The 20354-nt window shown below is 39.0% G+C and overlaps 5 protein-coding genes across 9 annotated transcripts; all 5 read right to left on the bottom strand.

The window, feature by feature from the left end:
* Window positions 1-392: 392 nt before the first annotated feature.
* LOC111780526 (probable polyamine transporter At3g13620) lies at window positions 393-1820 on the bottom strand. The gene has a single exon (XM_023660951.1). The coding sequence runs from the start codon at window positions 1818-1820 to the stop codon at window positions 393-395; it is 1428 nt and encodes a 475-aa protein (XP_023516719.1).
* Window positions 1821-3003: 1183 nt separating this feature from the next.
* LOC111780525 (probable polyamine transporter At3g13620) lies at window positions 3004-4431 on the bottom strand. The gene has a single exon (XM_023660950.1). It carries the CDS (start codon window positions 4429-4431, stop codon window positions 3004-3006), a length of 1428 nt encoding a protein of 475 aa, XP_023516718.1.
* A 723-nt stretch (window positions 4432-5154) lies between these two features.
* Window positions 5155-6582, bottom strand: LOC111780524 (probable polyamine transporter At3g13620). Its single transcript, XM_023660949.1, has one exon. The coding sequence runs from the start codon at window positions 6580-6582 to the stop codon at window positions 5155-5157; it is 1428 nt and encodes a 475-aa protein (XP_023516717.1).
* Window positions 6583-9779: 3197 nt separating this feature from the next.
* On the bottom strand, window positions 9780-14543 carry LOC111780620 (glucan endo-1,3-beta-glucosidase 4-like). 4 transcript variants are annotated; one of them, XM_023661061.1, is made up of 6 exons: window positions 14236-14543; window positions 14035-14084; window positions 12917-13079; window positions 11565-12809; window positions 10223-10250; window positions 9780-10135 (listed from the first exon to the last, which is right to left on the bottom strand). In XM_023661061.1, the coding sequence occupies exons 3-6, from the start codon at window positions 12978-12980 to the stop codon at window positions 9991-9993; spliced, it is 1482 nt and encodes a 493-aa protein (XP_023516829.1). In that variant the 5' UTR covers window positions 12981-13079; window positions 14035-14084; window positions 14236-14543; the 3' UTR covers window positions 9780-9990. The 4 variants fall into 4 exon arrangements, with proteins under 4 accessions (XP_023516829.1, XP_023516828.1, XP_023516832.1 ...); XM_023661060.1 differs by lacking the exon at window positions 14035-14084; XM_023661064.1 differs by lacking the exon at window positions 14035-14084 and having other exon boundaries at window positions 14241-14543.
* A 1078-nt stretch (window positions 14544-15621) lies between these two features.
* On the bottom strand, window positions 15622-19367 carry LOC111780356 (serine/arginine-rich SC35-like splicing factor SCL30A). 2 transcript variants are annotated; one of them, XM_023660730.1, is made up of 6 exons: window positions 19156-19367; window positions 18695-18890; window positions 17318-17395; window positions 16439-16603; window positions 16176-16355; window positions 15622-16091 (listed from the first exon to the last, which is right to left on the bottom strand). In XM_023660730.1, the coding sequence occupies exons 2-6, from the start codon at window positions 18838-18840 to the stop codon at window positions 15926-15928; spliced, it is 735 nt and encodes a 244-aa protein (XP_023516498.1). In that variant the 5' UTR covers window positions 18841-18890; window positions 19156-19367; the 3' UTR covers window positions 15622-15925. The 2 variants fall into 2 exon arrangements, with proteins under 2 accessions (XP_023516498.1, XP_023516500.1); XM_023660732.1 differs by having other exon boundaries at window positions 19099-19302.
* Window positions 19368-20354: the final 987 nt, after the last annotated feature.

The following is a 20354-nucleotide window of genomic DNA, read 5'->3' as shown; positions in this document are numbered from 1 at the left end:
CAATTAATTTAAAATCATATAAAAAAATACAACTAAATGCCTAAAATTCTTTTTTTAAAAAATTAGAGTGATATAATTAAAAAAAATTAAAATTAACAAAATTTGAGTGATATAATATATTTTTTTTAAATAATATATATATAAAGTTATTTTTTAATATAGAAAAATAGAAAATACAACTAAATGCCTAAAATTCTTTTTTAACAAATTAGATTGATATAATTAAAAACTTTAAAATTAATTGATTGATATAATATTTTTAAGAAAAAAATATATATAAGTTCAAATCTAAAAAATAAAAAAATAAAAAAATAATAATAACTAATTACAAATTTAAAAAAAAAAATTAAAAAATTAAAAAAATTAAAAAAAAAAAAAAAGAATAATTGTTCCTAATCTTCAGGTCTTGGATTGAAGATGAAGATCTTCTTCTTCCTACAAATCTTCATCAACCCGAACCAGACAATCCCGGCGGCGGTCATGGAAGCACTGACCAAGAACACGGTGGTATGCGTAAAAACCATCAAAACCACCAAAAACGCCGACGGGACCAAACACATCACGATCAACCCCGGCAGCTCCAACGGAACCTTGAACGGCCTTTCCATGGCGGAATGCTTCCATCTCAGCCATATGAACGACGAGAATTCCAGCAGCATCCCCAAGCTATACATGAAATTCGCCGACGCAACAATGTCTGTGAAGTCCAAATACGAAACCCCAACAGAGATCGCCGTGCAAATCACAATCCCAATCCATGGAGTGTTGAACCATTTCGCTCTCGCCGCGAAGAATTTGGGTAAAATCCCAATTTCCGCCATACCCAGAATTTGATATGCACTGCTACTTAATTGAGCTTCGAATAGTCCAATCGCCGACAAGCAGGCTCCGATTTCCAGGAGGATTTTGAGCCATTTTCCGGCGAGTGTCTCTGCCGCTTGGGCGTGGAATCCGGATTCCCAAGCGGATTGTTGAATGTCGACGGCGCCGGTGACGGCGAGAAGTGGGATTAAGTAAGAAAGACAAGTGATAATTACTGATATGAACAGAGCAATTGGGAAGGTTTTTTTGGGTTTTTCTACTTCTCCGGCGAGTGTGCTGACGTTATCCCAGAAATTCAGGTTCCAAAACAGAGTGTTGAGATACAGATTCCAATCTGTTTTTATCGATTTATCGCCGGGATTTCCCCACCGGTGGGGTTTGATTTTGGGGATGGCGATTAATGTCATTAAGATGAAGGGTAAGATGGATAACAGAGCTAGAACGACGGCGACATATCCGACGATGGTGAGGCCGATGTAGTTGAGGGCGGCGAGGACGACGGAGGAGGCGAGGAGGGCGGTGCGGCGGGGCCAGCCGGATTGGAGCTGGGGGGCGATTTTCTGAATGTAATTGATGCAGAGAACAGGGTAAGCGGCTATGTTGATAACGCCGCTGAGGATTTTCCAGGTGCCCATGAGAGAGCCCCAGAAGGGTCCGAAGGCTCTTTGGGCCCAGATGACGAAGCCGCCGTTGCCGGGGAAGGCGGTGGAGAGCTCAGCCGTGATCAGCGCCTCTGGGACGCTCCATATGAAAGGGAAGACGATGAAGCCTATGATGGCGAGGAGTGGTCCGGCGGCTTGGACGGCTGGCTCCTCGCCATAGGGGCCACCGGCGACCTCGAAGTAGATGAGGAAGATGAGGGGGATTAATGTGAGCTTTTTTGCGGCAGGGATGGGGGAATTTGGGGTGGTTGTGGGGAGGATTGGAGGAGGTAAGTCGGAATTTGAGGTGGGTTTTTGATGGGGGTGTGGATTTGGGACACCAATTTGATGATCCATTGAATGATGATGAATGATGAATTATGAGAAGATGAAGAATTTCCTTAAATAAAGGGGACTTTAAATAGATGGATTATGATACAATTTGGTTAGGATTTGAATTAATATGATTGAATACATTTAGAATCTTTGATTTGATTCGGGTTTGATTTAGTTTTACATCTTTTTATAATATATATCTGAGCGTTTGAGTCTAAACCATTCACGATTTAATATGAGTCCAAACTCAAGCCCACCACTAGTAACGATATTGTATGGCCTAGCCNGTTTTTTTTTTTTTTTTTTTTTTTAAATTACTATTTTTTGTTTTTTATTTAATTCACTCTCGCTCTCGATCCCGCTCCAACTCTAGCTCACTTTCTCGCTCTCAATCTCACTCTTTACTTCTTTGCTCTCGCTCCCTCGCCCTTGTTTTGTTGGCCCGTCAATCCGTGACAATCCCTCGACAAAGAGTGACATGCCAAAGAGAAGTAAGCGCTACCAAGACCTTTCAGTGGTTCAACGTGCTTCCTAGTCATTGCTGGAAAAAAACAGCTTCACTCGTTGTCGTTACGATTGTCGCTGGATTAGGAAGAAAATAGGAGCGACACGAGAAAAAATACTTAAAGATCGAGAATTAAGAAAAAATTAAAAAAATGAAATATTAAAATAAGTTCGAAAATGGTCATTAAACCTTAAGTCAAATATCATATAGAAATAAATTTTTTTTAGGTCAATCTATTAAATTATTATTTTTAAAAAAATTAATATATACAACTATTTATATCAATTCATTTATTCATAATTATTTTCAATTAATTTAAAATCATATAAAAAAATACAACTAAATGCCTAAAATTCTTTTTTTAAAAAATTAGAGTGATATAATTAAAAAAAATTAAAATTAACAAAATTTGAGTGATATAATATATTTTTTTTAAATAATATATATATAAAGTTATTTTTTAATATAGAAAAATAGAAAATACAACTAAATGCCTAAAATTCTTTTTTAACAAATTAGATTGATATAATTAAAAACTTTAAAATTAATTGATTGATATAATATTTTTAAGAAAAAAATATATATAAGTTCAAATCTAAAAAATAAAAAAATAAAAAAATAATAATAACTAATTACAAATTTAAAAAAAAAAATTAAAAAATTAAAAAAATTAAAAAAAAAAAAAAAGAATAATTGTTCCTAATCTTCAGGTCTTGGATTGAAGATGAAGATCTTCTTCTTCCTACAAATCTTCATCAACCCGAACCAGACAATCCCGGCGGCGGTCATGGAAGCACTGACCAAGAACACGGTGGTATGCGTAAAAACCATCAAAACCACCAAAAACGCCGACGGGACCAAACACATCACGATCAACCCCGGCAGCTCCAACGGAACCTTGAACGGCCTTTCCATGGCGGAATGCTTCCATCTCAGCCATATGAACGACGAGAATTCCAGCAGCATCCCCAAGCTATACATGAAATTCGCCGACGCAACAATGTCTGTGAAGTCCAAATACGAAACCCCAACAGAGATCGCCGTGCAAATCACAATCCCAATCCATGGAGTGTTGAACCATTTCGCTCTCGCCGCGAAGAATTTGGGTAAAATCCCAATTTCCGCCATACCCAGAATTTGATATGCACTGCTACTTAATTGAGCTTCGAATAGTCCAATCGCCGACAAGCAGGCTCCGATTTCCAGGAGGATTTTGAGCCATTTTCCGGCGAGTGTCTCTGCCGCTTGGGCGTGGAATCCGGATTCCCAAGCGGATTGTTGAATGTCGACGGCGCCGGTGACGGCGAGAAGTGGGATTAAGTAAGAAAGACAAGTGATAATTACTGATATGAACAGAGCAATTGGGAAGGTTTTTTTGGGTTTTTCTACTTCTCCGGCGAGTGTGCTGACGTTATCCCAGAAATTCAGGTTCCAAAACAGAGTGTTGAGATACAGATTCCAATCTGTTTTTATCGATTTATCGCCGGGATTTCCCCACCGGTGGGGTTTGATTTTGGGGATGGCGATTAATGTCATTAAGATGAAGGGTAAGATGGATAACAGAGCTAGAACGACGGCGACATATCCGACGATGGTGAGGCCGATGTAGTTGAGGGCGGCGAGGACGACGGAGGAGGCGAGGAGGGCGGTGCGGCGGGGCCAGCCGGATTGGAGCTGGGGGGCGATTTTCTGAATGTAATTGATGCAGAGAACAGGGTAAGCGGCTATGTTGATAACGCCGCTGAGGATTTTCCAGGTGCCCATGAGAGAGCCCCAGAAGGGTCCGAAGGCTCTTTGGGCCCAGATGACGAAGCCGCCGTTGCCGGGGAAGGCGGTGGAGAGCTCAGCCGTGATCAGCGCCTCTGGGACGCTCCATATGAAAGGGAAGACGATGAAGCCTATGATGGCGAGGAGTGGTCCGGCGGCTTGGACGGCTGGCTCCTCGCCATAGGGGCCACCGGCGACCTCGAAGTAGATGAGGAAGATGAGGGGGATTAATGTGAGCTTTTTTGCGGCAGGGATGGGGGAATTTGGGGTGGTTGTGGGGAGGATTGGAGGAGGTAAGTCGGAATTTGAGGTGGGTTTTTGATGGGGGTGTGGATTTGGGACACCAATTTGATGATCCATTGAATGATGATGAATGATGAATTATGAGAAGATGAAGAATTTCCTTAAATAAAGGGGACTTTAAATAGATGGATTATGATACAATTTGGTTAGGATTTGAATTAATATGATTGAATACATTTAGAATCTTTGATTTGATTCGGGTTTGATTTAGTTTTACATCTTTTTATAATATATATCTGAGCGTTTGAGTCTAAACCATTCACGATTTAATATGAGTCCAAACTCAAGCCCACCACTAGTAACGATATTGTATGGCCTAGCCACTAGTAACGATATTGTATGGCCTAGCCCATTACGATAATAGTAAGATCCAAATCCAAGCCCAGCACTAGTTGGATTCAAGCCCANAAAAAAATACAACTAAATGCCTAAAATTCTTTTTTTAAAAAATTAGAGTGATATAATTAAAAAAAATTAAAATTAACAAAATTTGAGTGATATAATATATTTTTTTTAAATAATATATATATAAAGTTATTTTTTAATATAGAAAAATAGAAAATACAACTAAATGCCTAAAATTCTTTTTTAACAAATTAGATTGATATAATTAAAAACTTTAAAATTAATTGATTGATATAATATTTTTAAGAAAAAAATATATATAAGTTCAAATCTAAAAAATAAAAAAATAAAAAAATAATAATAACTAATTACAAATTTAAAAAAAAAAATTAAAAAATTAAAAAAATTAAAAAAAAAAAAAAAGAATAATTGTTCCTAATCTTCAGGTCTTGGATTGAAGATGAAGATCTTCTTCTTCCTACAAATCTTCATCAACCCGAACCAGACAATCCCGGCGGCGGTCATGGAAGCACTGACCAAGAACACGGTGGTATGCGTAAAAACCATCAAAACCACCAAAAACGCCGACGGGACCAAACACATCACGATCAACCCCGGCAGCTCCAACGGAACCTTGAACGGCCTTTCCATGGCGGAATGCTTCCATCTCAGCCATATGAACGACGAGAATTCCAGCAGCATCCCCAAGCTATACATGAAATTCGCCGACGCAACAATGTCTGTGAAGTCCAAATACGAAACCCCAACAGAGATCGCCGTGCAAATCACAATCCCAATCCATGGAGTGTTGAACCATTTCGCTCTCGCCGCGAAGAATTTGGGTAAAATCCCAATTTCCGCCATACCCAGAATTTGATATGCACTGCTACTTAATTGAGCTTCGAATAGTCCAATCGCCGACAAGCAGGCTCCGATTTCCAGGAGGATTTTGAGCCATTTTCCGGCGAGTGTCTCTGCCGCTTGGGCGTGGAATCCGGATTCCCAAGCGGATTGTTGAATGTCGACGGCGCCGGTGACGGCGAGAAGTGGGATTAAGTAAGAAAGACAAGTGATAATTACTGATATGAACAGAGCAATTGGGAAGGTTTTTTTGGGTTTTTCTACTTCTCCGGCGAGTGTGCTGACGTTATCCCAGAAATTCAGGTTCCAAAACAGAGTGTTGAGATACAGATTCCAATCTGTTTTTATCGATTTATCGCCGGGATTTCCCCACCGGTGGGGTTTGATTTTGGGGATGGCGATTAATGTCATTAAGATGAAGGGTAAGATGGATAACAGAGCTAGAACGACGGCGACATATCCGACGATGGTGAGGCCGATGTAGTTGAGGGCGGCGAGGACGACGGAGGAGGCGAGGAGGGCGGTGCGGCGGGGCCAGCCGGATTGGAGCTGGGGGGCGATTTTCTGAATGTAATTGATGCAGAGAACAGGGTAAGCGGCTATGTTGATAACGCCGCTGAGGATTTTCCAGGTGCCCATGAGAGAGCCCCAGAAGGGTCCGAAGGCTCTTTGGGCCCAGATGACGAAGCCGCCGTTGCCGGGGAAGGCGGTGGAGAGCTCAGCCGTGATCAGCGCCTCTGGGACGCTCCATATGAAAGGGAAGACGATGAAGCCTATGATGGCGAGGAGTGGTCCGGCGGCTTGGACGGCTGGCTCCTCGCCATAGGGGCCACCGGCGACCTCGAAGTAGATGAGGAAGATGAGGGGGATTAATGTGAGCTTTTTTGCGGCAGGGATGGGGGAATTTGGGGTGGTTGTGGGGAGGATTGGAGGAGGTAAGTCGGAATTTGAGGTGGGTTTTTGATGGGGGTGTGGATTTGGGACACCAATTTGATGATCCATTGAATGATGATGAATGATGAATTATGAGAAGATGAAGAATTTCCTTAAATAAAGGGGACTTTAAATAGATGGATTATGATACAATTTGGTTAGGATTTGAATTAATATGATTGAATACATTTAGAATCTTTGATTTGATTCGGGTTTGATTTAGTTTTACATCTTTTTATAATATATATCTGAGCGTTTGAGTCTAAACCATTCACGATTTAATATGAGTCCAAACTCAAGCCCACCACTAGTAACGATATTGTATGGCCTAGCCACTAGTAACGATATTGTATGGCCTAGCCCATTACGATAATAGTAAGATCCAAATCCAAGCCCAGCACTAGTTGGATTCAAGCCCACCACTAGTAACGATATTGTATGGCCTAGCCCATTACGATAATAGTAAGATTCACGATTTAATATGAGTCCAAATCCAAGCCCAGCACTAGTAACCACAAGTAGATATTGTATGGCTTAGCCCGTTACGATCATCGTACGACTCATTATTCTTAAAACGCACTGATAAGAGAGGCATTCGTATCCTCGTAAGGAATGATGTTTCTCACTATTATCAAATATGGTTCACTTTTGCTATCGTGGTCGATTTCACTGTTTTTAAAATGCGTCTAATAAGGAATAATGTTTCTCACTGCTATCAAATATGGTTCACTTCTGCTATCGTCGTCGATTTCACTATTTTAAAATGCGTCTAATAAGGACAGATCAAGGATTTGTTTCCCTCTCCAATCGATCTCGTATCTCACAATCCAGATGCTTCTCACCCAATAAGATATAGTCTAATTTAGCCTAGATATGGTTTAATTTAGACCAATGTCCGTCTATTAACCATAACTATCGTTGTCAACCTCACTATTTTTTAAAATGCACCTATGTTTGTCAACTTCACTACTTTTTAAAATGCGGTCACCTATGGTTTACTTTAGTCCAATGCGTATCCGTCTATTTTATACCTATGGTTTACTTTAGTCCAATGCGTATCCGTCTATTTTATACATATGGTTTACTCTAGCCCAATGCGTATCTATCTATTTTATACATATGGTTTACTCTAGCCCAATGAATATTGTTGTCTAACTTCACTATTTTTGTAGAATGCTGTTTATTTTAGACCTATGTTTACTTTAGTGAATGCGTATCGTTGTCAATTTCACTGTTTTTTAAAATGCGGTCTATTTTAGACTCATAATTTACTTTAGTCCAATGCGTATCGTTGTCAACTTTACTGTTTTTTTTTTTAAAAATCGTGGTCAAATTCACTCTTTTTTAAAATGCCCCTATTATATGGTCCAGTTTAGCATACCCCGTCAATTTCACTATTTTTTTCACTATTTTTTTTATTTTAAAATGATTTAAAGATATGGTCCTAGCCCAATGCTTATAGCTGTTAAATTCACTATTTTTTAAAATGGCGGTAAGATATGGTCGATTATAGCTGTCAACTTTACTTTTTTTTTTAATGCGGAGAGAGGTTTTCACACTCATATATGGCTATGGTCCACTTAGTCTCATGCTTATAGGTTCACACTCAAGATATGGTCCACTTAGTCCCATGCTTACACTTCACTATTTTTTAAAAGGCGGGGAGAGGTTTTCACACTCACATAAGCCTATAAGATATGGTTCATTTTAGCCACTATAAGATATGGTTCATTTTAGCCAACGGTCAACTTCACTATTTTTTAATCAACTTCACTCAAAGTGTCCACGTTAGCCCAATGCTATTTTTTAAAATGTTACTTATAGTGCTTATCAACTTCACTAAAAATGGTACACTTTAGCCCATTTTTTAAAATGGTACGGTTCACGTTAGCCCAATACTATTTTTTAAAATGGTATACTTTTAGCCCGATGCTTTATCGTCGTCAACTTCACTAAAATGGTACACTTTAGCCCAAACTTATAGTTGCCCAAGCTTGGTACACTTTAGCCCAAGCTTATATACATTTAGCCCAAGCTTATAGTTGGGTACACTTTAGCCCAAGCTTATAGTTGCCCAAGCTTATGGTACACTTTATGTACACTTAGTTACCACTTTATGTACACTTTAGTCACACACTTAGTTACCACTTTATGTACCACTTTATGTACACTTTAGCCCAAGCTTATAGTTGCCCAAGCTTATGGTACATTTTATGTACACTTTAGTGTACACTTTAGCCCAAGCTTATGGTACATTTTATGTACACTTTAGCCCAAGCTTATAGTTGTCCAAGCTTATAGTTGCACTATTTTTTAAAATGGTGGTACACTCTAGCACAATGCGCACTATTTTTAGCACAATGCGCACTATTTTTACCACAATGCTTATCTTTATCAACTTCACTCTCTTTTAACTTCATTCGCTATTTTTTAAAATGTGGACAATGCTTATCTTTATCAACTTCACTCTCTTTTAACTTCATTACTCTCTTTTAACTTCATTCGCTATTTTTTAAAATGTGGAGAGAAGTTTTCACACTCACGAATGTTTTGTTTATGTGGAGAGAAGTTTTCACAGTCACGAATGTTTTGTTTGTTTTGTTTACCTCTCCAATTGCTTCCCATCACTACTGTCAGATATAGTCCACTTTAACTCGTTACGTATCGTCGTCAACTTCACTGTTTTTAAAACGCGTCTGTTAGGTTTCCACACTCTTATGAGAATGGGTCATTTCCCTCTCCAACTAAGGTGAGATCTCACAATCCACCATACTTCTCACCGTTGTAAGATATGGTCCACTTTAGCCCATTACGTATCGTCGTCAACTTTACTGTTTTTAAAACGCGTCTACTAGGAAGAGGTTTCCGCACTCTTATAAGAATGTGAGATCTTAAAATCCACGATGCTTCCCACCGTTATCCGATATGACCCACTTTGGCCCATTATGTATCACCAATCTCACCGTTTTTTAAAACGCATCTTAAGGAGAGGTTTTCACACCCTTGTAAGAAATGCTTTGTTCCCCTCTCCAACCGCTGTGGGATCTCACAATCCACCCCCTTGGAGGCCCAACATCCTATTGACACACCGCTCGGTGTCTAGCTCTAATACCATTTGCAACAGTCCAAGCCCATTGTCCGTTTTTACCCGTTACATATCCCCCTCAGCTTTACGATCTTAAAACACGTCTACTAGGGAGAGGTTTCCACACTCTTATAAGGAATGTTTCGTTCCCGTCTCTAAACCGACATGAAATCTCACAATATACATCAATTAACTCCAAAAATAATATAAATTGATCATAAACTAAACACAGTTACTCCCCCCACCTCATAAGAGTAAATTACAATGAACAATGAACTAATAATAAACAGAGCACCTACAAACTACCAGAAATGTAAGAACTTGAAGGATTTATGTGCTCAATAAATTAGCAATCTGAAGAATGGTAAGAACTTGAAGAAGAATCATTCATATCAAAACATTAAAGCCCACGAAAAGATGAACAAAATCAAGAGCTGAAATGAAGAGACCTGCAGCTTTGAACTTGCACCAGGAAGCAGACCTGAAGGCCCCATGGCTGCTTCAGGAGAAAATCCGCCTCCCCCGCGTGAATTGGCACTGTTTTTCAATATTTGAAACAGTTTAGAACTCAAGTAATTGATATATAAACAGATGATTTCATTTTGGTGTAATTTTCCCACTTACCTTCCTGTGAATATGCAGGATCCATGACCTGCAAAAGATGGGGGAAGAAAGTGAGAGAGATTGGATTGAAGGAGAAACCCGAACAGTCGATATCAGATCGAGTCGTTCGAACGAGCATTACAAACAGTATAGGATAAAACTGCTAGATATTCGTGTGAGAATCAAAACTCGGCTAGTTGAGGATGGCAGGTGCGTGCACAAACACTGTGTGGCACACCTTTACGAACAATGTTAAGCAAAATAGAACGATAGAAGAAACTTATGTATGATATATACAAGCAATCTAACATGAATACGGGACCACGGGTTGTATATTATGTAACAGCCTAAGCTCACTGCTAGCCGATATTGTCCTTTTTGGACTTTTCCTTTCGGGCTTCCCCTCAAGGATTTTAAAACGCGTCTAGTAGGGAGAGGCTTCCACACCCTTATAAAGAATGTTTTGTTCTCTTCTCTAACCAATGTGGGATCTCACAATCCACACCTCTTCGGGGCCCAATGTCCACACTAGCACAACACCCGATGTCTGCCTCTGATACCATTTGTAACAGCCCAAGCTCACCGCTAGCAGATCGTCCTCTTTGGATTTTCCCTTTCGGACTTTCCCTCAAGGTTTTTAAAACGCATCTACTAGGGAGAGGTTTCCACACCCATATAAAGAATGTTTCGTTCCCCTCTCCAACCGATGTGGGATCTCACAATCCACCCTCCTTCAGGGCCAAGCGTCCTCGCTGACACACCACCTGGTGTCTGGCTTTGATACCATTTGTAATAACCCAAGTCCACGTAGATATTGTCATCTTGGGGCTTTCCCTTTCGGGTTTCCCTTCAAGGTTTTTAAAACGTGTCTATTAGAGAGAGGTTTCAACACACTTATAAAGAATGTTTCGTTCCCCTCTTCAACCGATTTGGGATCTCACAATCCACCCCTCTCCGGGGCCAAGTGTCCTCGTTGGCACACCGCACGGTGTCTAGCTCTGATACCATTTGTACCAACTCAAGCCCACTGCTAGCAGATGTTGTCCTCTTTGGACTTTCCCTTTTGGGCTCCCCTCAAGGATTTTAAACGCATTTACTAGGGAGAGGTTTCCACACCCTTATAAAGAATGTTTCGTTCCCCTCTCCAACCGATCTGGGATCTCACAACATAACTCATATTAGGACGTCCACCAGGATAAAGGATGTCCAACTAGTGCAAGGAGAAGTAAGGACTCTGACTAAACACCAAGTAATAACAAATAAATAACTAGGTCTAGTAAGTTCGTGCTCGTCAAGGAACCTGTCGTAAGCATCTACTTACTAAATCGAAGGAACAAGGAGAAGAACGGTTAAAAGAACTTACTCGGATCGATCGTCGTAAGCATAGCAGTGCCATCGAAGTCGCACGTTCCACCAGCACTACGACTTTTCTGATAGTAATCATTATATGCATAAGAAGCATGGTTAGTAATGTTATTAGGGAGAAAGCATGGCCTCGCACGCTGAATAGCAGCACAGTTAGCCCCTCCTTGTCCACAAGCCCAATTCAGGCCATCTTCCAGCTTATCTTCATCCGCGCCATCTTTAACCACACAATAAACTGCAGAAGAATTTCCTGTCGAACGACCCGAGATCAGACCCAAAGGATAAACAGCCGAGCCATTGGGGAAAAGTATACCCCAATTCTTTTCCGAGATTGGACCGGGCCTCTTGTCTTCATTAAACAGCTCGTAAAGGTACGTGTTGATTGGTGTCGTTGGCTGACTAGGTGGCCCTGAATCGTTCGAAACTCTCCTGATCAGATTGCTAATGTAGGTGCCAGCATTTTGAATTGTAGCATCAGGTTCATTTGCTCCACCAAACCAAGGCCAGCCCGTCTCAGTAACCACGATAGGAATCCCAGAAAACTTGAATGCGTCGATCGAGTAGTACGTTGCATCAACCATAGCATCAAACATACTATTGTAATGGAAAAGAGTGTTCGGGTCAACAATCTGCTTAACTGCGGGAAGTGACCGGAAAAGTGCGTAATCTAACGGAAAAATTCCATTCTCAGTAGTGTATCCATAATAAGGATAGGCATTCAGCATGTAGTAGGACTTCGTGTTCTTTAAAAACTGGAGGAGCTGAGAGATAGTCGAGTTCCACGAAGCGTTAAAGGTAGCGGTGGACGGGGGAAAAGGCCGGGGTATTAAGTCCATCGATTGGGGAGTGGAAACTTTGATCAGATCGTTTAGATTGGCAGCAACCAAGGCTTTATGTAGTGAATACATGGCTGGAACCAAGACTGGACCAACATGAGGAATTGCTGTAAGAACCTCACTGCCGACGGCAATGGCTGTAATATTCGTTCCCGGCAAGTAAGCAGCGATGTTTTTGTTAACCCAGGCTGCAGCAGCTGCTGGAGATTCACCAATCCTGAGAACTTCCTCATTCGTGACGCCAACGATTACTTCAATGCTACTGTTTGCTAGGGCCTTTAGCAGCTGGGAATCGGCATTATAGAGTCGGAGATGAGTAATCCGATGGGTTTTAAGAATTGCAACGATACCTGAAGCTGATGGAAGATTCGAGACGTCGGTTCCGAGGTTAACCCCCACAAAGGCACCTATTGATGTCAAGAACACATCTCAGTAACAAATAGATAATTGAGATCATATTCCAAGCAATCTGAATTTAGAACAGGAACTACGAAAGGATGTTGAAGAACTATACCTAATGCATTGACACACATGCCAAATAGAAGCAAGATCACAGCTCCATGACACCTTTCGGGCATTTTCGAATCAACCAAGACTTCGACTTTTCAGCTTCCTGCTACTTACTCTGCGTCGTAAGAATCAAACTCCCGAAACTCGATCGAGAAAGCACGAACAATCTGCAATCAAGTCATGTGAAATGTCAAGAGTTTGGGGGAAGAACAATTCCACACTCAAAACATTACAAAAGAAGTTGCTTCTGCAGATCCTCAGGCATAAAAATATAGACCAAACACACATACACACACACTGTAGCTGAGCTAACAAATGAGATCCTGTCTTTCAATCTTGTCTCTCACTCCTCGCCGCTCAAACACACTGCTAGCAGATATTGTCCATTTTGGCTTGTTACGTATCACCGTCAACCTTACGGTTTTTAAAACGTGTATGCAAGGGAGGGGTTTCCACATCTTTATAAGTAATGCTCCGTTCCCCTCTCCAACCAATGTGGGATCTCACAATCCACCCCCCTTGAGGGCAGCGTTCTCGCTGACACACCACCTGGTGTCTGGCTCTTATACCATTTGTAACTTCTCAAACCCATCACTAGTAGATATGTCCGCTTTGACCTGTTACGTATCGCTGTCAACCTCGCGGTTTCTAAAACCCGTATGCTAGGGAGAGGTTTCCACACCCTTATAAGTAATGCTTCGTTTCCCTCTCCAACCAATGTGGGATCTCACAATCCACCCCCTTTGGGTGCCCAACGTCCTCGCTAGCACACCATCTACTGTCTGGCTCTTATACCATTTGTAACAGTCCAAGCCCACCGCTAGTAGACATTATCTGCTTTGTCCCTTTACGTACCGCCGTCAGCCTCACGGTTTTTAAAACGCGTATACTAAGGAGAGGTTTCCACACCCTTATAAGTAATGCTTCGTTCCCTCTCCAACCAACATCGGATCTCACAGAAAGATCAGAGAATTTCAAACTAGTAGCTTAGCTTCCAAAGAACATCATAAACAGAAACCCCTCTATCATTCTTCTTCTACAGACTAAGAACTACTGGAAAGCCAAAGTTCATAAATCAACACAAAAACTCAGCCATAAACTACAAAACAACAAAGAACCCACCTAAGAAAACTAAAAACAAGAAGTGGGCAAGTACCCAATCTGAAAGATCACTGCAATTCCAACAGATTTCAGTCAGCTACAGAACAGAACCAAACCACTAAACGCACAAACAGAGATTCTCAGCAGCCCAGAACAGTGAAAAAGCTTCAGAAAATCAACAGTTTCAACTTAAAATCAGTCCGAAAACAACAAGAATCTTACCCCACCGTGTTCTAAACAGGGCTGATCTTGTGATATTGAAATGAATATCGACTGAAGGTGTAAACACTGACAAGAAATGCGAAGAAAATGGCATACCAAACTTAAAAACTTTATTGTATGCCTTTTTCTTTTCTCTTTTAGAGGAAGCAAAGGGGCATGGATTCTCGTGCAGAAGGGATCGTGATCGTCGCCGTTCATTTTGGTTTGATGGGGGGATTGGGGTTTTTTTTTTCTCTTTCGTTTGGTTTGAACAGAAAAGAGGATAAAATTTGAGCAAGAGAAGAGGGGAGAATGGGTAAGTGGGGACTGGAAATTGTTGGATTTTGTTTAAATTTAACCCAAAAGTCGTATGAGAAGATTCGATTTGGAAGAACAAAGTGATGGGTAGCGGCGTGAGGGATGAATGAGATGATTTTGCCGTTTAATACAAAATTGGGTATGTACAACACTTTTTTTGTGGCATTTCACTTTTTTTTTTTTTGTTTTTTTTTTTTCAAATTTGGAATAATTTACACTATTCATCCTCAAAGTTTGAAACTTTTGTCAAATTAGTTAAAAAAAAAAAAAAGTTTTAGAAGCGGGATTGGAAGAACCCAATTTGATGAGCAAATGGTACTCCAACGAGGTAAATCGTTCATTAATGACTTCTACTTGTCAACTTTATGAGCGTACTTCATAAGTAAATAAATTGCAGGTTTTCCTTAGCAATATTCAAATAAATCGAAGATAAAGAATAATTTGAATAAAGAATAATTTGAATGAAATTTGATTAAAACATCTCCGGGTTAATTTATGTTTTTTTTAGTACTAAAAAAAATATTTTTTATAATTAATGTATAATTAACTATGATTTTTTTTATATACTAAATGTCGTGAAATTATTTTTAATTATAAATTTTGATAAATAAAATTAAATTAGTGATTTATAATAATTTATGGGTTTTTATTTGAATTATAATAAGCTTCGAAATTCTAAGTGGATAAAATTAAAATTTTGCAATTGAAGGAGATTAATATGAGAAATAATTTTAAATGAAGTGGTCGCTTCACTGCAAAAAAAAATATATATATATATATATATATATTATTATTATTATTATTATTATATAATTTATTTGAAAATTATAACGGCTCCCGAAGGAGGGTTAATCATGGAATCCAAGAAATATTCGTGGACGAGAAGGTGGACCCCACTTCACACATGGTTGACGTGGCCAACTTACTTAGCTGGAAGCAATTATCTGTGAAAATTATTTATTTATTTTATTATTATTATTATTTTCATCCATGGAAAATATATAGCTAGCATAAAAAAAATATTATCAGAATGATAAATATTTTTAATAATTTTACTACGTTATTTATTATCTAAATAAGTCGATAATATGATGATAGAAAAGCTTGAAATATATTGTAATGCATCACCACAACAGGNAAAAAAAAAAAAAAAAAAAAAAAAAAAAAAAAAAAAAGTACTCAAACTCTTGATAACGCATAGATTCCTAAGTACGAACGAACGCTACCGAACAACAATATAAACGACGAAATGATGTCTATAGCGGAGATATCAAACTAAACAATGGCAATAGTACATTGTAGTTGTTCTCGTCCAAGTTTCGAGTTGTTTTCCTGTTGACTTCGGCTCCCATCTCCATTTGTCGTGGACTTCGGCTCCAGGTATGCTCAGGCTTCAGCCTCTCAATGGGCTTGGACTTCGACTTCTGCCACGTGCTGGACTCGGACTTCTACTTCTCGAACCATCGAGTCGTGGAGATCGGGAGAATGACCTACCACGGCTCGGCTGTCGTGGGAAAGACCTCTCTCGACTATTCCGTCTGTCAGGAGGGGACGCGGATCTGCATTGACATATAGAAAAAATTGTGGCTCAAGCAGACTGAATAAAGAACTAGGATGTAACAAGCAATGTATTGAAAGAATACCTTGAGTAAGCTCTTGGTTTTGGTGGCGGGGATGCATTGTCATAACTGCGGGACCTAGACCTTGCATGGCGCGGAGCAGGTGAACGAGAATACCTTGCATGGCGTGGAGCTGGGGAACGAGAATATCGTGGCGAACGAGAAGACCGTGGAGGAGATCTTCTTCGATCATAAAATCGCCCACTGTTTATAAAACTGAAATATTAATTTTGTTTAACAAATGCTATACCGAACTGTAAACAATTGATACAAGGCCAGCTTCATACCTTCCTCTCTCCCTCGTCCTCATATCAGATGGCTTCTTCCTGTTTTCCTCAGCATAGACCACAGTCAGCTCCCGACCGAGAAGAACACAGCCATCCATCTGATGCTTAGCATCTGCAGCATCAGCGGGATCTACATATTGCACGAAGCCGAAGCCACGTGGTTCTCTGCAAAATTGTTGCACAAAAGAAGCAAAAACGGGAAAGTTATAAAAGAAAAGTTAATGTAAAGCCACAGAATCAGGTCAGGAACTTGGCCTGCTAGAAACCTTCTCTAATAAAACTGTCCACCATATCCCTTGGAATATTGAAGGCCTGTGATAATAAAGCAAGCACTTGGCTGCTGACCTTGCATGTGTCAGATTTAAGATGACTTGAAATTCTTCAAAGACTTGGGAACATCTTCTATGTACTCAAATCCAACTTCCTTCCAATCTTCACTACCATTAACATCATCTTCAATAGAACTCTAATTACTTGATGTCTTCTTCAAAACATTTTTCACTGTTAAATCTTCAAACGTTCAATAAACAGACCTAATATTTGATTTAAGAAAAAAACAAAAAAACAAAAGAACCAGAAAGAAATGCCTCTATCATCAGATGCACAATTTGAAAGATGAAACACAATAGAGACTAAAAACGTTTCTCATGGATTGTGCTAAAACCATTTTGTTCGAAAGCAAGGAAATCATTGAAAACATGTTCTCTCCGATACCACTAAGTATATTATATCACAGAGACTAAAAACGTTGTATAAAATTTACAGAATTACTTAAAAACCATATGCACAAAGTATAAAATTGTATTTTTTTTCTAATTAAAAAAAAAAAACACTTCCCACGAATCTGCAAATCCTACCATACAGCTCAGATATGCTCACCCAGTATGATAATCCTTTGGTAGGTATATGTCCTTAATGGCACCAAACTGTCCAAATGGTCTACGAAGATCCTCAGGTCTGTGTCAAAAAATAAATTTTAATAAGTGGTACACCAGGTTATATCATATTTTTACTATAAATTGCTTTTTAAACATCTTGAATATATTTGATCAGCAAGCAAGAAGGAATAGCAGTATGCAGTAAATGTGTTTTAAGAAAACAATATGTAGTAAAAAAATTGGTACCGCAGCACGAACAGTAATATATCAATCTATTACTAATTTCAAACTACATAGAGTTCCACAAAGCAACTTGCAATTCAGAACAAGACAATGCAAGAATGCACCCAAATTAAATTCTTATATTCAGACACTAAAGACTCATCTCATTTCATGGATGCAGGTCAGAACTGAATCATGGATGCACCGCAAGGGAGAAGATCCACTGAATTACTATAACTTGGCTTCTGTCTAAGGAAAAAAAAAAAAAAGGCTACCTAATGTGGTGGAATACATCCTATGTATTAGGGTGGAACAATGTTTTTAAAGTGAGGCACGCTTGGCTGCAACGACTCTACAATGCTTAAGAATGAAGTTATGAAAAACTAAGTTCGCAAAAGTGCACAACACACAATTTTATACAAAAATCAAACAGAATCATGAACATAATTTCATTTAAAAAAACTTTTACAAATATGGGAGCATTTGCACGAGATTCTTGAAAGATATAACAATAGCTTTCCAAAGGAGGGCATAAAACGACGGGAAAAACAAGTCAATTAACCCGAGGCACAACACAGCAAGCCTTTTTGAGGGGTGAGTGCCTTGCTGCAAGTGAAGGGAGCGGCCTTAAGACACTTCGTAGGCTACAAATAAATATTAGGCTCCTATAAGACAATGAAAGGAACTATAAAGAGTTATTTGGTCCATTTCATTTTGTTTCTTTCATAGCTGTTGGAATAAGAGATTTCATGATTATTGTAGAATTCTAATACTTTGTGAGGGAGAGAGATCTCACATCGGTTGGGGAGGAAAACGAAGCATTCTTTATAAAGGTGTGACCTCTCCCTAGCAGATGCGTTTTAAAAAGCTTGAGGGGAAGGAAGCCCGAAAGGGAAAGGCCAAAGAGGACTATGTGATGAGAACTTTTCAATTTCCCTAAGACTATGTGATGTCTTATTCCCCCTATCTAAGCTCCTTTGTAACAGAAAGATTATCGACTCAAAACAAAATAAAATAAAGCAACCCCCCTCCTTCTACAGACTTTCTAGAAAAGGAAAATTGGTCGAAAGACCTTTTGGGGCAATAAGAAACATGGCAATAAGAAACAAATAACAAACATAAGCATAACTACATAACATACTCATCAAGAACAAACCTGCAGTCACGGCGAAGATTACGAACTAGAAGGCTAGTGGGGAGGTCTCTTCCACGTCCCCCCCCATAGCGCCCTCTAGGGCTAGGGCTCCGACCCCTTCTTCCATAACCCCTTGGCGGTGATGGAGTATAACTCCTACCCCTCATTTGCACAGCAACCAATGACAGAGACCCGCAGTCTAAGAATCTCGCTACAGCTGTGAAAGTGAACAATATTGAACCACTCAAAACTATTTTAACATGTAATTACAAATTCTTAAGGCAACTGAATTGATCCAAAACTGTTTCCTTGTACAGAAATCGAGAACAGTAAGCGACCTACTCAGCTACCACATAACAAGAAACTCTAACTTGATAAACCTCATATGGCACATGAAATTACAGGTCAAAAATTGTGAAAATTACCTCAAAATAGCGAAGCGGGAATAGATCTATACAACGTAACTATAGAAATATGCTTACCGAGATTTGAAAGTGTTGCGTGAATGTGCGAACGCTTGGAAGACAGAGAGACCTTGAAGATACAGTGAATCGGCGGCAGAGAGAGAGAGAGAAGAAATTAGGGTCTGAAGATGAAATTGAAATCTTCGATCGAGAAACAGACGACGGTGCTTCAGATTTGGAAGTTTAGGGCATCAGATTTCCACTGTAGATGAACAACACAACGACGTCGTTTAAGTGAGAAAAGTTTTATTTTTAAAAAGATAAATATATTTCAATAATACCCTAATATTTTAAAAAATTACATAATACCCTTCCTTTTTTCAACTCGTGTTTATTGAACAAGGATCGAGTTATTCCAAAAATACCCCTGACCCGATCGAGCTCAATCTTTATATAGTCTTACTCTTATGGTGTTCGATAAATACATAAAAACATAAATGTACAATAAAACGTGACTATTTCAGGTCTAAGCTTGCTAATCGAATACTCGAAGTAGTTATCGTTCAATTATTTCACGAGGATAGTTTAAGGGTTAATTGATTAGATACCCAAGAACCGTAATCTTTCCTAATCGAATAATTGAAAGGTACTACTTATATCAACAACAACGTGTATTTTTTTTTTTGCTCATGTTTTGCTTCGAGCAGTTCTATGTTGGGTGACATCTTGAAAATTTTTCTTAACATACATATGAGTGAAAATAAAACATGTTTAAATGACTTGTATTGGTCAGTTAGGATAGTTTTCACTCTTACAAACGAATAGTAAGTAATGCAACCATGTTGTAGGGAAATGTCGGGGCTATCAGATGCCGAATTTAGATTTCAAATCCTAGGCATGGATCGTTACAATAATAAACTATTCACCCACAATATATATATTAATAAAACGGAGTTGGGGTCGACTTTCGAGCATTTGGAAGTGAGCTAAACATGTTTAATTCCGTTTAAGCACGTAATTTTAATACTAAAACATTAAAAATTTTGGTATATTAATGATATAATATATCAATTACATAAATCTAAAATTTGTTATTATTATTATTATTTTTTTTTTTTGGAGTATCCTTTTTTATTAGTAGTGAAAATAGATAAAGAAAAAATAATAGTAAAATAACTAATAAAAAATAAAAGAGAAATAATTAATTAAACTTTTTATGAGGAATAATTTCGGGCATTTGTGATGGGTGACAACGAAGAGCCGATAATAACGTATAA

Source organism: Cucurbita pepo, chromosome LG18 (genome assembly GCF_002806865.2).
Source record: "Cucurbita pepo subsp. pepo cultivar mu-cu-16 chromosome LG18, ASM280686v2, whole genome shotgun sequence".
Taxonomy (NCBI): Eukaryota; Viridiplantae; Streptophyta; class Magnoliopsida; order Cucurbitales; family Cucurbitaceae; genus Cucurbita; species Cucurbita pepo.
This window is presented reverse-complemented; position numbering and strand designations above follow the sequence as displayed.